The 16175-nt window shown below is 46.6% G+C and overlaps 1 protein-coding gene across 5 annotated transcripts in view; it reads right to left on the bottom strand.

Moving 5' to 3' along the window:
* The window catches only part of CRB2 (crumbs cell polarity complex component 2), a 61436-nt gene that overhangs the window by 22497 nt on the left and 22764 nt on the right, over positions 1 to 16175 (bottom strand). For 3 of the 5 annotated variants that reach the window (XM_035341477.1, XM_035341478.1, XM_035341476.1), the window contains exons 3-5: positions 3545 to 4246; positions 1080 to 1275; positions 414 to 553 (exon numbers count right to left, since the gene is read on the bottom strand). In XM_035341477.1, the coding sequence (XP_035197368.1) occupies positions 414 to 553; positions 1080 to 1275; positions 3545 to 4246 (1038 nt within the window). Of the gene's footprint in view, positions 1 to 413; positions 554 to 1079; positions 1276 to 3544; positions 4247 to 13186; positions 13349 to 16175 lie in introns of those variants that run through there. The other 2 variants (XM_035341479.1, XM_035341475.1) reach the window with 1 other exon arrangement.

Raw genomic sequence — 16175 nt, 5'->3', positions numbered from 1 at the left:
GTAAACATCACGTAGCACTTTGCTAGAGCTGGTCACCCAATTATTGTGGCTGCCTTGAAAGTGAGAATAAAAGCCAAAAGATGCTGCAGCTCAAGTAGGGACTCAGATAACCAATTTGCAGGGAACTATGAATTATAAAAAAAAAACACATGGCGGGAAAAGGCAGAAAAGAGGAGAAGGAAATTTCATGGTTGAGAATCAGTGTGCCCTTCCCAACAAAGGGATCAATTAGATCCTGGAATGAACTGTAAAGGCAAGCGGTGGCAGCCTCACTGTTTTGGGTAATCAAAAAAAAAGTCACACTGGACCATGCGGTACAATTGTTCGTTCCTTACTTCAACAGGACCATTTAGCATGCCCTCTCCATTGCAATGTGCCTATATGCTGGCATAATAAATAGATTTCTAACCTACCTGGCCAACAGGCACAGCTGTAGTTCTTGATTCCTTCAACACACGTGGCATTGTTCAGACAGGGCTCAGAGGCACACTCCAGGATATCCAATTCGCAGTGGTCCCCTTCAAAACCTGTTTCACTGCAGTCACAATGGTATCTGTGGGGCAACAAAACAGAGCAATGCAGAAGGCTCTTAACTTCACTGCTGAGTCCCGCGTCAGAAAGAGCAAATGAAGCTGGAGTTCGTCCTCAAACCCACTTGTGGGGCAGAGGAAAAAGACATTTCCATCCAAACAGGCCAGAGAGCATCCAGAGAGCAGACCAACCCCAGCAGTCTCTGAGCTCACAACGTCTGCGAAAAGGCCGATTCATACACACAGGTATGTTCTCAGCAGCTGCTTTTGCTGATCGAGATCTGCAAATCACTTCCCTTTGCATCTGATATGTCAGCTGGAAGCAATAAGAGGAGTCATCTTCTACCTTTCTTTGAGCATCCTAGGAGTGTTGCTAGTGGTAGGGTCCTCTCACATATTGCTATTAATCACTCTCAACTACTGCCACTGGGAGGTATGAAAGACTAAATCCCATTCTCCCGATGGATTTCTACTCTAATTTGACAGGTTCCACTAAGCAGAACTTTAGAGCAGTACTCGCATCCAACTGTCCAAACACCAATTTCTCACCTGTTAATGAGGTCACGGCACGTCCCGTTGTGCTGGCACGGCTGGCTCTCACACTCGTTGATGTCCACCTCACACTGGATTCCTCGGTAACCGTGTGCACAGGTGCAGGTGTAGAACCCAATGTGATCTATGCACGAGGCCCCATTCTGGCAAGGGTATGAAGCACATTCATCTATTTCAGCATCACAGTTTATACCTTGGTTACAAAAGAGAGAAATAACTGTGTTAAAAATCCAGCTAAGCATATCTGTGCTGCCTCCGCTTCTGAGCTGGAATCACTAAAGCCATCGGTCCTAAGGTTATCAACTCTAACTGGTTAGCATAACAATCTTTTCTAATTTTGCCACAAGAACATTGGGAGCTTATGAACAGTACGCAATTCTTACAAATTAAGGACCTTTAATTTTTACTTGCAAACAAAATTGTTTGGTTTAGGCTTTTGGATTTCAGTCTTAATAACAAAACTAAGAAAAGTTTCCAGAATTTATGAATGTTTTGTTTCTTTCATTCAGATTTGTTGACGTAATCAATCAGTCAGCACTTCTCAGATGACATCCAGTGTCTGAATAAGCCATAAAATCTTGATCTTATTTGCATGCACTCCTTAAAAATCTAAGGACAGCTGTTTTGGCTGGGGATCCTTTTGGGGGAGGGAGGACAGGGATGAGAAAAGAAGAATCACGCTGCTAGTTGGTGTTATTCAAGCTTTTATATGTAACTCTTACAGTTTTAGTTAGACATGGTACTCTTCACTTGTGTTACACTGCTATTAACCAGATCCAGTGTTCTACATCAGAGGCAGATGCATTTTGGGAATGGGAAAAGTGATCTCTACCTGCTTCTCCAAAATATTGTTCCATTTGTTTAAATAATATTTGTAACTTGCTTTGAGATACCTGGGGAAAAAGCATTAAAGCAATGCAAAATGCTAATGACAGTGATAGTAGGCAATAGTAAGCCATCGTATTAGGAAACGTTACTAAGAATTAGGCATTAGCTCCAATGTTACTAGTCAGGAGTAATAAGTCAGGCATTTTTGGTCCAAAACCTCAGCTTCCACTGACAGAGTAAGACCTGCCAGGTGAACCACTCCGCAACAGTCTTGCCATACTGTATTCCACCACTTCAGGCTGTCTGTGGCCTGACATCACCTCCAAACATTAGTCATCACAGTGGCACCTGCCAATCCATCTAATCTCTCCTGCTTGGTAAAGGCTAAAAACATGGACAAGGCCATCCTAATCCTCAGGAATGTGGGCCCCCTAAGCTCCTGTTTCAAACCTGTCAATACCCATACAAAACTTCCTTCACCCAAATTCTGGCTGTGAGCACTACGAACAACCTGCTTTGGTGGCCAGTGGCGCTAGAACCTCTGAGTTCAGGATGAATACTAGATGACAAGGCTCATATGCAACATCAGAGTAACTCAGAGAACAACAAACTCCTCCAGCTACCTGGGTTATTTTATCACTTCTCTGGCAGGGGAATCCCACAGTCCTTACTTGAAGATTCAGGAAAAGGTACAAGAGAAGCTGATTTGCAAAGAGAATCACGTTTAAGACTCAGAATCAGTGGTAATCTTAAGGCCTACAGAATTCTGCTTTTTTCCTCCCTTGGCTCTGTTCATTTTTATCAGAGTGACTCAGCATCACTGACCGCATTCCTGATGTTGTAACTTCTCCTCATTCCACTGGTAATCAGCAGCATTCCTTCACAGCAACCTAACTCTTGAATCACTTCAGTCTGTGACAGCGAGGAAGGCTGAGAAAGTTCACGTGCTAAGTGGTACCAGGCAGCCAGGGGTGCAGCACAGCCACATTCCTCTCTGATAAGCAGGGCTAGAGAAAGGAGAACCCCCGCTGCCTCCCTCACAGATAACTCACAGGTGGAGATTACGCTCTGAGTCACCATTAGCACAGATGCACATAAAAGGGATACTTATGCCACATGCCAAAAACATTCTCCAGACATGAAAGAACTGGAAAAGAAATCTCCAACTAAAAGCCACTCTCTTCCAAAAAAGAATACTCCCCTCAGACACATCCTGCAGGACAGGACAAAGAACTACAAGTCAGACTCAGTTATACCTGTTAGGACTTAGAACACTCAGTGCTTTCTTCCTGATACTCAATCTCTTTCCTTCTACATCTCCCGTAATTTCCTACTGAGGCTAATCACATCTACTTGGTCACATCTAGCACTCCTGGCTCAGACAGTGCCCCCACCTTCACTCTTAGATCCATGTCTCTCAACATCCACACCGTCCCTGGAAGCCATGAAAACAAGCACTATGCCACCACTCTCACACAGTGCAAAACGCTCAAGAAATCTGAGCCGTGCAACAGAGACTCAGCTCTAGAACAACAGCTTCTCAGGACAGCTAACACGACCAGGCACGCTGTGGAACACCATGGGCACTGAGATGTAACCCAACCACCAGGCTAGTACACGAGCATGAAAGGTACCTGTGTAGCCGGGGATGCACTTGCACAAATAGTGATCCATCTCATTCAGGCAGGTGCCATTGTTTTTACAGGGCCGGGACGCACACTCGTTGATGTCTATCTCACAGTTGTATCCTTGGAAGCCAGGCACACAGAAACAGCTATACTCATTTACCCTGTCTCGGCAGATGGCTCCGTTCTGGCACGGGTTGGAGGCGCACTCATCGATGTTGTCTTTGCAGTGGGCCCCAGTGAAGCCAGGTTGGCAAATGCAGGCATAGTCCCCAGGACCCTCAACACACGTCCCATTATTTAGGCAGGGGTGGCTAGAGCACACAGAGCTTTCTGTTTGGCAGCCTTCTCCATCCAGTCCCGTTTGGCATTTACAGGTGTATCCATTTATACCATCTACGCATTCAAAACGAGGATCTTTACAGGGGTTGCTCTCGCACTCGTTAATATTAATGTTACAATCACTACCTGTAAAGCCAGGCATACAGATGCACTCATATTCCAGGAGTCCTTCAGTCCTGTTGCAAACGCTATGGGCAGGGCAATTGTGTTTGAGGCATGCGTCATAGAGAATTTCACAGTTTGTGCCCGTGTAGGCTACAGGCTGCATGGGGCAGGTGCACTGATAACCCACTTCCAAATCCTCACAGCTCCCTCCGTTTTCACATGGGAATGATGAACAGCTGCTATCATTTTCAGAGGATGAAGTTCCTGTTGAGAAAATGGACATTGTATTAGTCAGGATTAAGTAGCCCTATAGAAGAAAGCTCTTCGGCTGATCACCGCATGCATTTCAGAGGTTGCCAGCCTACAACCTTACACAGCAGGAAGCCTTCAGGTGTTATGAGAAGAGCCAAGATCGATGAGGTTCATGCTGATGGCCCTATTAATATCTGCAAATTTAATTCATACAAACAAGATTAAAAGGTACATGATAGCGAGAACAACAACAAACATTCCATGTGTGCATTTGTCAATGGAGAACGGCAGAAGAATAGGGGGAATCCTCATTTCTTTTCCAAATGAAATTTTAAATTCACTTTGTGAAATAATCTGACTGGTCAAAGGGAAAAATGGCCCAGGGAATGAGAGCTAATTGCCTTGGTATTAGAATTAGGATATATGCCCTGGACTCAGTGACACAATTATATACTTGCAAAAGAAGAAAAATAAAAATAGCACAAAGGGAGAGGCAATGCAAACAGCGTCCCCTCACAAAGACAGCAGTTGTTAGCTTCCCATCCCACTACAGCTTTCTGGCATCAGGCTTTCTCTTCCACTTTGGTTCCCATTCCAGGATGCACAGGAGAGAAGCTGAGGGGCAGACGCCCCAGGCTGGTTCCCACATTGCTGTTACAAAGCATCTGACATGGAAGTAACTCTGCGAACAGCTATACAGCAGGGGTTTTGGGAAAAACACTTCTCTCTTGGAAAAATCACTTCTCGCATGCCATCGCACACGGCTCTGTGCCATTTCTGCTGTGCCATGTGTGTACCTGTGGGCAGCCTGTGACAGAGACCCATCCCCAGGACGGTCCCCAGCCAGCGGCAGAGCACAGCCAGTTACTGAAACACCAGCCAGGCCCGCACAGCTCTCAGCACCGCAGCTCACTGCCCCTGGCCCTCGCTGCCTTTCTGCCAGCATCGAGAAGTCCCAGCACGCTGCGCTCCACGCTAAGGACGTGCCGGGATCACGCACCACCACCACCGCACCCCTTTGGGCCGACCTTAGTCATTCTCTCATTCATGCCATCACTACCCCAGCCCATTTCTGGTTCTGTTTGCCTTGCCCTGGTGCACCTCCCACACACCCAGCAGTTAATCTGTGTCAGTGGCTTTCTGTCAGCTCCCGGCCCCATCAGCTCCCCGGTCCCTTTGTGCACGAAGGTGGAGGCATCCGGCTTTAGGGCCTGAAAGGGATTTAGAGGAGACTTTGGTTTACAAAAGCCTGCCCCTACCCTGACCTCCCTCTGATTCCTCCCACCGAAGGACTGCAGTGTTTCTAAGTCTTCTTTTAAGAGGCAGTGCCGATGGGGGAGGGAGGGTGTTCAGGGATTTAGACGGCCCCTTCCCCTCCTTCCCAGCACCATCCCCATCGGCCACCCTCCCCTTCCTCTCCCATGTGATGCCGGGGATTGCTGCTGAGCGTGCACTGTCCAGCAGGCTCATTATTCTGCCCTGAACCCTTTTATTCTCAGATTCCCAGTCAGGCAGAAAACAAGGATGACGGAATCTGCCTGGAATCCCTGTAGCAATTAGAGTGGGAGCCCAGGAAACCATTCCCAAAAGCTTTCCTAGGCAGGAGACCCGAGCCTTTGTACGCTTAATGAGGAACCGGGCCCAGCTCACGCCTTCCAGAGGCCAGGGGCACAGCCTGTGACAAAAAGAGCCCAAGCCCTGTGTGCTCAGGCTGATTTCTCTGAGTTGCTGCACAGAAATTAACATGTGCACAGTCACCAAGCACTGCTGGGGTATACGGGCTGCAGTCACTCCAAGGACCGCGTGCACTTTTCCGTTTCCATTGTAAGTGGACTTGCTACGCGTTTGTTGCAAATAAAGTTCAAATAAAGTTACATATCAAATCTCTTTGACATTTTCAGTTGTCTCCAAAGCCCTTTCACAACACACATAACTCTCGGTACCCCCTCTGGTTCGGTTCATCATACGACAGCAATGCTCAGTCACCTGTGTTAGCTGTTAATGCCTGTCCATGGCAAACAACCTGGGTGAGAACTGCATGTCCCCACCTGTGCACACCTGGAGATACAACGGGGCCGAAGAGATACCAAGTCCAGCAAACACAAAGCTTCATTAAAAAGTCAAAAGGGCCTCTTGGCTTACCAAAAAAAGGCAGTAGAGAGGGAGAATCCCAGCCTCTCCGAGGTCACTGTGGTTGTGAACAACAGCAGCAGCGGCTATCTTGTTATGTGTGCTCATAACCAGCTGTATCTTCCCATCAGTTATGTACAGGATTGCAGAGAGACAAGTTCATTTCCTGCACTGTTACTGGTTTAGCTTTAGCTACTTGTGACCAAATGTTACCTGAGTTATGTCTAACAGTGGTGACTTCAGCAGGACCTTATTCTGCAGAAAAACATGGCCCTTTTTGGATTAGTCATTAATGAACAGTCTGTGTTGTCGCATTGGTCCAAAGCTTCTGATTCCATCTGTCAGGGGTCTCCATGGTTAGCAAAAAAAAAATTCTGCTTTCTGGATTTAATCTTCTAATTGTAAATTTAAAGCATTTGTGGCCTCAGGCAGAAAAGGCAGCTGGACACACTGAGTGCTGAGCCAAGTTGAAAGTAAAAACCCTCTTCACTACTCGATCTTCCTAACTAGTCTCAGCTCGGGTTGAACACGGCAGTGGTCATTAAAGGAGCTGTGGCACCTTTGGAATTTAATATCAAACAGGTAATTAGTAAGGGCTCCTTTCCACACCACTTTAGCCCCTGTGAGAACTGTGACTAGAGATGCTTCAAGCACAGCACTGGCACCTTTCCTCATCAAAAGATGAACATTACCTGTGCACGTCAATTAACCTCTTCCCTTAACACCCGGGTGCTAGGCAAGGAGACAGGTAATTAGCAGAGACAGCAAAGCTCGCAAAACAAGAAGGAAGACACATGTCTATTTCCATCTCTCCCTCAAAGCCTGAAATGCCCAGTGGAGCTAAGCAGCTGGCCTCTGGCAGGGATGCCCAGGCAGGCAGCCACACTGCTACTGCAATGTTCCCCCTGGACAAAACGTGACCCCATGTAAATACAGCACCGCCCTAACATCCATCCAGTGGCAGTGCTAAAGTTTTGGCTAAATACTTTGGTATTTTCATCAATCAGCCAAAGGGCATACAGTAATTCCTCTAAATTTTGGAAGAAATTACTGTGACAATGTGAATTGCATACAAATATGCAACAAATGCTAATAAAGCGTAACAAATAAATTAGTGTTTCCTGCTACACCACATCCATATAATGACTACAAAAACAGACAATCCAGACCATGCTGTTTCACGAAAATTGTGAAAATTAGGTCAAAAGAAGTCACTGAATGACTGGAGTGTATAGCTTTCCACAAAAGTTTTTGTTGCTAGATCAACAATGACATCCAGGATTTCTCCTTTACCTTTCACAAGAACACTACACATCAGTGATGTTTTTAAGTGGAGAAACAACCACCACTATACTGCAGTCATGCCATCCTGCAGCCCCACTCTGGAATGAAACTGGAGAAGACACAGTTTCTTTGAAGAATATGTTCCAGGCATTTAGGGGTGGATTAAGAGGAACTTCAAAGGCTATAGAGTCAGATATAAAGCATTCCTTGAGCTCTGTCAGGATAGGTCTGGTTTTGCACTTTAAAAGAAGCTGACAAAGGTTTTCCCTAAAAGAGGGGGGTTTGTGACCTTCTGTATCACTTTAAGGCAAATGAGCTGCTTTTCTGGGCTTTCATACTTGGCTTTAATAGTTTTATACTTTATATCTTTATTAAATATCCTTGTTGAAGGGCAGTTGCAACAGCCAGCTTTTTATTTATAAAATAAGAAATCAGAAGTTATTGAGATGCGGGGCAATTTTAGTTTGTAAAGCCCAGAAGTTGCAGTGAAGTGACTTCTTTCACAGACTCCCCTCCACTCTGGTATTTTGTTAGCACTACCAGCCGAAGGCACCCCTTAATGTCACCCTAGCACGTACTCACTGACAACGATATCATGCCTCACTGATAACTACCTTCGAGGTGCTCTTCGCAGTCACTTAAAATTCCAGCAGGGAAGTGGCATGGTTATCAGGTTATCAGCCCAGAGATCATCTTGTCTTCTTCACGCTGAAGGACAGCATTGACATGTGACTAATGCTGTTTGGTTTTTAATTAGATTTAATGCTTCATTCAAATGTAACAAGATTGTCTCAACACACACTAGAAAGTTATAAGCAGTCAGGGTACGTCCCTGAACACCTGTGCACACGTGTGCTGCACCAAGCACATCTTCATCTAGTCACTCTCCTGACCACCATCTCTTACTAATGCTTGCAATCATAGACACAAATGCCTTAAGAGTCAGGATGCCAGAAAATCATTCCCTGGCCTGGCAAAAACTTGATGTGAGCTTAGGCAGGCCAGTTCCATTTTCCTTACCAGATTGCCCAGCTTATACAATAGATATTGTTATACATTCTCATAAGTCTCCTCTAAGATTGAATTATTCAAAGCCTTTAATGCTCTACATCAGAGGTATTACAGAATTTAAATTTAAGATTTTTCTATTCTGTATGACGTTTTATTTCTGCACATAATGTAAGTATCACAACTGCCTATCACAAGGACAGATGGTCACAGAAAAGGGTGCATTTTGTTCCTGTTTCTGAATTCACACCAACACTACCAAATGCATTGTCACTAGTTCCAGGATATGAAACTTGCCTACTTCTCCACCTGCCAGGTGTGGTTTGAGCATTCCCAGAAGCCTGAATCATCTCCAGAAACAGACAATGCCAGCAGGAGAAGGTAGGCTCCGGAGCCTGGGGCAATGTCAGATTGGGTACTTTACCTGGACTAATTAGGGGAGCGCTAATGATAGAAGGAATTGTCTTTCCTACCTTTGGGTCAGTCTCAAGTGGGACTTTTTGTGACAAAAGGATGAGAATCTAGCCTGCATGGCTCTAACTTCTGTCACCCCCCTCAGCTTCCCTCTCCCAGAAGGCCAGCATGGATGTGAAAGGCCAGGCGAAGCTGCGAGGCTTCTGGCAGGGAACCAGGCTCCACGCGGCACCAACAGCCTTGCCCAGGTCCCACACCAGGAACGTGCAGTCAGCTCCCCGAGGAGCAGGATTCCCAAAGGGGGGAGAAAAGAGTTTACACACTTCATCTCCTAAATTAGCACTTCTGCTTTCTATTATGCAACTTGCATCAGGTAGGATTTAGGCATATTCTCCTCTGTTATTTTAATGATGTACTTTGGGAAAAGACTGCTTCATGCTTATAAGTCTTACTTTATGTTTCCAAAGTTACAATCCATACATTAAGCATTACATACGTTTGTGCAGGGATTTGCCCTGTTGAATTCCTTGGCCTTCATGCTGTTTTACACCTTGCCCCCTCCGGCTGTCATCATTCATGAAAAGGTTTGGGAGACCTGTGGAGAAAAGGGCTTCCTATGGGTGTATTTCACCCACCCGCTCACTACAACAACTCAAAAAAAAAAAAACAAATTACAACTGAGAGGAGAGAAAAGCAGGCTTCCCAACAGCAGCCCCTAACTGCACCGCAACGGCTGAGCTAGAGGAACCCACAAAGAGCGTGAGGGGTGGAGGCTCAGGAGCCCACCCAGACCCCAGCAGGGCTCCCGCTGACCACCCTGGCACGTTTCCTGCTAGGGAAAGGCAGCGAGCAAGGCCGAAGGTAGGGAGAGAAGCCCTCCACCTCAGGTACCAAGTTGTGTCACCCACTAAAGGAATGGAAAGAGTCGGTTTCCGTGACAACAAGAAGGCATGTGCTTATATTAGTAAATCCCTGCTGACCTCTGCTGATCTTTCCCTGTCCTGGTCAGTGTACAGGATTAGTGACAGGGCACACACCACCGCCTGCTCCCGGGTCCCACACAGCACAACGAGGCCTGGGCAGGCTGAGAAGGGGCTGTGCTGCTGTCTGCCCTCCCTCCCTGCCCCCAGGCTTGCTAAGTGCAGAGGGCAGCCTATCTGCTGGGGAAAGCAGTGACCTGACAAAACCAAATCCTTCCTTAGGAAGAGCCTTCAGTTCACCTGCCCCGGGAGCACACCGCACCTCTTCAGGGGACACTTTCTGCATCCTAGCGCCTTAGAAGCCCCACGTTGTTCTTGGCACAGCAGAACACTGCCATCCACAATAAAAGCTAAATTTTGAGGTGTTTAGCATGGGGGAGAGTGAGACTAAGCCCTTTTTCCCCAGGCATAGTCAAAGCACGTGCTCCTAGTAATACCAGCATCAGAAAACAAGGCCCTGGCATTCTCTGAGACCACTGACGAGCTTAGGAAACGCCAGCAACTGGCACTGATTTCACTTGACCTAAAACATTCCCTAACTTATATTCCTTGTCCTGTTCAACGTAGAAATGGCCATCGTTCTCATGACCTGTTCGATGTTTTAACACACGTATGAAGATGTACCTCCTGCTATCTTTAGAACCTAGAGAAAGACACAAGCTATCAATAAATGGGTTTTGATAGTGTTGCATATATTGCCCCAGTAACTCTTTGATCTCCTGTTCTTACAACATCCCTGTACTTCCCCTCAATAAACACTCCTCCAAGCTGACCTTCGTGGCTTACTTTTCTCTGATCTCTCAGCCATTTCCACAGATCAAATACCGAGACGGGGGTTTCCTGCGTGGTCAGTTAAATAAAATGAGTCATAAGCTTTAATTTCCAATTATAATTTAAATTTACTGGCAATCAACAAAGTTGAAAGGATTGCATTTCTTTGTTTCCATGGTTAGAAGAGCACAAGGTTTAACCTGGCTGGATGTCCCAGCTAATCTCAAGAGCTCGCATTAGAGCAAACAGCAAACTGCCAGAAAAAAGGTTTGCCTGCATGTGTTCCCTCTCAATAGGCGTCCAAAGCATTTTACTGGCCAAAGGTATGTGAGTTACTGTGCTTGTTGGTGCCTAGAGTTGTGGAAACAAAGGAGCAGACACTTGGTTCTGTTCTCCAGAATCTACTTTGGAACACAACTTAAGCTGAGAGCTGTCCTGTCCATTACACAGCAAGCAGCACTAAAGCTGCTCACACGGGGAGTCTCCTCCACTCTCCCTCTGGAGTTTATGTTAAACAACTGGAGATAGCGTGGATCTGGGAGCCGGGTGGTCGTGCAGTTACAGCTTGCAACTGGCCATCTGGATAACCAGCATTTTCTCAACAAATTCTAAGCAAATAACTTAGCTACACTGTGCCTCAGTGGTATTTTGACTCGGCCAATTAGAAATAACAAAAGTAGTCCTGTGCCTCAAAAGGGCAAGGAAAGGCATTTCCTTATGGCCTTAAGAGCTCTACAGGTGCCACATAAATAGCACCAGTTGGTACACGTAAAACCTGGCAGAACTCCCCTTGCAAATGAGGAGCAGGTGTAAAGACTGGCAACTGGGGCTTGCCTTGAGCTTTACTGGCTATGTTGGGATGTCATCCACCATCCAAAGGAAAAAGACATTCTCAGGAAAATCCTGTTCCAGAGAAGAGCTTCACCCAAAAGAGGAAAGCTATCGGTGCAGCGGTCAAACAGCACCAACCCCGGCAGCCACGTACCGGGTCTGTGCAACCAGCCTTCCCTGCACAGCACAAAGGCTCCATGACTGCCTCCCACTTCAAACCAGTAGCTATGGTTACTAGATACAAAAGACAGTCCTGCTGCTTCCCTGTGGCCAGAGGAATTCCAGGCACTTGGAGCCAACACAACACACAAAGAAGCTGGTAGGAGGGAAAAAAAGAACCCAGAAACAACAGAGTTTGACTTTCATATTCATAGTTGGAGGTGATCAGAGAAAAGTCAATTTAGGGAGGCTTCAGAGGAAAGAAAGAAAAAAAAAAAGACTGTTGGGGAATAAAAAGAAAGCTGAAAAAGGCCATAAACATCCCCCACTAATGTGAGAAACACCCACATGCAGCATCCAGCAGGTATGAGCAGAGAGAAGGCACTTTGACTGTAGCTTTATCTTTATTTTTGTGATCCCCTTGTTCATCGCTGTCCTGAGTGGCAACCAAACAGGGCTTTTATATACATATACTGGCCTGGCAGTGCTGAGATCATAAGGAGGCCTGTTCAACCCCAATCATATTTTCCAGCAAAAGGCTGGACATGTTCCTGACACGACCTTCCAATCCCTAGATCACTAAAACAGATGTCTAGGCCCAGCAGATCTCCAGGCACCTATTCCAGAAGAAACAAATATATTTTTTAGGGACCATAAGAAATTGTATACAAGGGCGACTTCTGAAGCCCAAAGACACATTCCTGTGGAGCTGCAGGACCCCGGTATGCTCAAGTATGTTCTGTGGCTATAGAGTAAGTTTTCAGTGTGGAAAAAAAAACACTAAAAAAAGCAAGCAACCAAACAACAACAAGAAGCAGCAATGTTGTTCCCTCATCAGCTTGTTAGCTCTTCTGTTACCTCATCACTTCTCGCACTTTCAGGACAGATCTACTTTCTTCAAAATCTCTCTGAGAGAATGCTCGTGCACTGTCTTCTTCCTCCACATTTTGCACCAGAGCTACCTGACACTTGAACACGCTGCTATACTCCCCTAGATAAACTCTTCTTTTGCCTTGACATGTTTTGAAGGATATAGAGTAGAAATAAAGCTGTTTCTTCTGTATGGGCACAGCTGTGATTACCACAATAGCTGAGTACTTCATTACACGAAAGTGCACACACTTAGCTCTAGTAAATAAATGCACTCACAAGTGCATAGGGGGAAGGTCAAAAGGAGACAATAAATAAATAGAGGGAAAAACTTATCTAGAATTAAATGCCTTCTATCTTCCAAGAAGTTTTCAGGCTCCAAATCTAACCATGACAGTGGCATTTTGTCCAGATACGTTTGCAGTACAAGGGCAGATCACAGACTTGATCTAAAGTTACCGCACATTATCTGGGTAAGAATCAGGCACAGAAGACAAAAACTCACCCAAAAACAAGAGGAGAAGTGGCAGCAGGAGAGCAGCACTGCACGCCCTGGATGTAGTTTTCTTTAATTCCATGACAAGTCTAGGGGTGGCTGTTGTGAAAGCCTCCAGGACAACCGGCAGCTGCAGGTCAGCGAGAAGCAGCTCTCCCTACATCACGGGCTTTGCGGAGTTGTGTCTAGGAGAGGCCCCCCTCCATGCCCTGTCGGACTGGGGACTAGCACTAACGCCGTGGACAGAGTCCCTGTCCGCCCTGCAGCGCTTCGCTCCCCTTCCCGGAGCACAGGGAAAACGCTGCCTGGATCGCCTGGAGCGAACTGCCGGGGGCACAGCTGCCGGCCCCCACGGCACCCCGGCACTGCGGGGGGAGCACCGGGGCCGTGCACTGCTGGAGGCGAGAAGGAACAGGACCCCGTGTGCTTCCTCGGCTTTTGGCTTTCCTGAGCTCCCCCGACATGAGGAAGAAAACGAACCTCGGATCTCCATGGCTCGGACAGGAGCCCAGCACTGGGGTCACGGGGTGCGGGTGCTGTGTCAGCCACTGTCCACTGTTCCAGGTGAGGATCAACAAGGACCTTCCAGAAGAGGATGACTTGTCCAAAGAGAATATAAAACGAAAGACACAAAAAGCTCACTATTAATTCCAAAGAGCAGAGACATCGGTCCTTACTGCTGCCTCATGAGATCTGTGAGCCCCCGAAATACACCCCCCGCCCCCCCCGAGACGTACACGAGCCCTCTTCTCCCAGTTAGGGAACAGTTGCAGAGAGCAACAGACACATCTGTGTAACACAAGCACCAGATCACACCCCCACATGTACATGCATGTGCTTAGAGTTTTACAAGTGGAAAAAATTGCCAGTATCCATTGTTTTTTGGAAGCCCCTGGAAGCAGACAGAGCTCATGCTCAATTGTGACCTCCTAAGTACCTCCAAATCCACATCACAATTGGATTAAATTAACCCTAATGAGAATTATGTACACTGCCTCGCCCCTCCAGTGACAACTAAAAATAGAAGGCAGGTAAGATGCCGTACGAGCTCCTAGCTTAAAAAAGCAACATGAAAGAGAGCGAGGAGTCCATGCAGACAGACCCATGCTGCAGATCTATTGCAGTGCTTTGTTGGTTCTCTTCCTTTCCAAACTCTTAACAATACCTGTGCCAGACTTCGAAAGCACATGCAAAAATTGATGAAAAAGCAGTTCCTGTTTTGGACAAGTTCTGTACTAAAACATGGGCTCTTTCCCACAGGTATCCCACTATTAAATATAGGTTACCAGTACCAAAAACAGGTCCCAGCTGCAAACTATCAAGGTAAAGAATTCAACAACCCCCAGAGCAAGCTCAAATTCATGCAAACCTTCACCAATTTTAACTTGAAAATGCAAGGATAATGTGGAACAAAATAAACACGCTTCTAAGTTGGAGTCAGTGCTCCATATATTCTACAGCTAAAACGAAAAGTAAGGTAAAACTAGGGGTAAGTCTCTGCGGGGTCTTATGCGATGTTTGCTGTGCACAAAGGTGTATGCAAAACTACAGCAGGGGTTCAGACCCACCTGTGAGGCTGCCCCGTGCTTTTGCCATTACTCCTAGGTTTGTCCGCTGTGAGATCTTTTATGGCAGGAAATAAAAATGAAGGCAACCCCCCCCAAGAATGTGATGAAAGCAAGAGCAATCCTGCACTGAGTAATTTACTTCGGCCAGGCTGATGGCCACGTGAAGGGAAATGGCTGCTTCCACCTTGTTTCTACCTTCAGTGCAGGAGGCAGAACAACAGCACAGGCATTTTCACCAGCAAAACACCACAGTTTAGTAACAAATGCTTCACCTCACTATGCTGCCTTGGAACGCTCCACAGATGATGCATCATGTGTTATCAACCTTATCTGGACCACCCTGCCCCCACTGCTCTGGTGTCTCCACTCTGTTTTCCCAAGACCAGCCTCAGCATCGGTTTTCTTGCCAGCTATGGCAGCCATCTGGAACTCATTTCTCCCTCAGATTCTCATTTTGCTGCCCGGGGATGTAACCAAGCACTCACGTGCAGAATCTTTCTGCCCAGAATTTTTTGCCTCACCTGTGTGAATGATGCTGCTAACAACTTGCCTTGTCAAAGCACTACGCGCAGACCCGCTGCACGGCTACACTGCGAGGAGCACCGCTCTTCCTCCACCAGACACTGACCCTTCTCCAAGCCAAACACTGTAATCCTTCACAACTACCCACAGCAATTCCTGGTTCACGTGTCTACCTGCAGGCTGTGCAGTGTTCGTACAACAGAGGCCGTGTAACCAACTGGCAGAGGCCTTCCCCCAGAGGCTAACGTCTCACGTGCAGCTGCTGCGGGGTCTGTGGCACCTCACACCCTGATGGAGCCACTGGCTTCTGAAGACCTGGTACCTGCCAGCTAGACACAAAGAGCAGAACAGTTCAGCAGAGGCTGAACAAATAAAAAAGATGAGAGGAACTTTCCTGGTGTCTCTCAGTACATTTCAGACAATGTTAACTGGTAGCACATCTAAGAGGGCTGCTGGGACTTGAGGCTCATTTAGCCCAAGCTACCAAAGCCTGCATAGGTCAAGACATCTGCTTCATTAGCCTAAGTAAAATACCTTAATCCGGCATCTACCTATGAGGATATTAGAATTTAATTTCTCAACATTCATGTTTGCAATTGTATGGGATTTTGCCAGCATAAATGGCAGACCACTTCTGTGCTGGGCCCTGGGGCATACAGAAAGCAGTGCAGGTATTAACCAGCTTAGTCCAATTAAAGGACTTTAATGCAACTCTGTTAAGGCCCTGATTTGTTAGGCTTGACTACATTTCCAAAGAAAGAGCACAATTGGGTGGATTTGTTATCTAAAGAATAAGCTCCAAGTCCTTAGTCATCCTTGCTAAAGCCTTCCCCACACTGGCCACGGTTTGTGCTACCTCTGCAGTGCTGCAGCCCAACGTCAGTATAATCTGCTCTTTAACATAGTAT

The sequence above is a fragment of the Oxyura jamaicensis genome, chromosome 17 (genome assembly GCF_011077185.1).
Source record: "Oxyura jamaicensis isolate SHBP4307 breed ruddy duck chromosome 17, BPBGC_Ojam_1.0, whole genome shotgun sequence".
Taxonomy (NCBI): Eukaryota; Metazoa; Chordata; class Aves; order Anseriformes; family Anatidae; genus Oxyura; species Oxyura jamaicensis.
The sequence above is the reverse complement of the archived record's forward strand: the minus strand, read 5'-3'. Positions and strand labels throughout refer to the sequence as shown.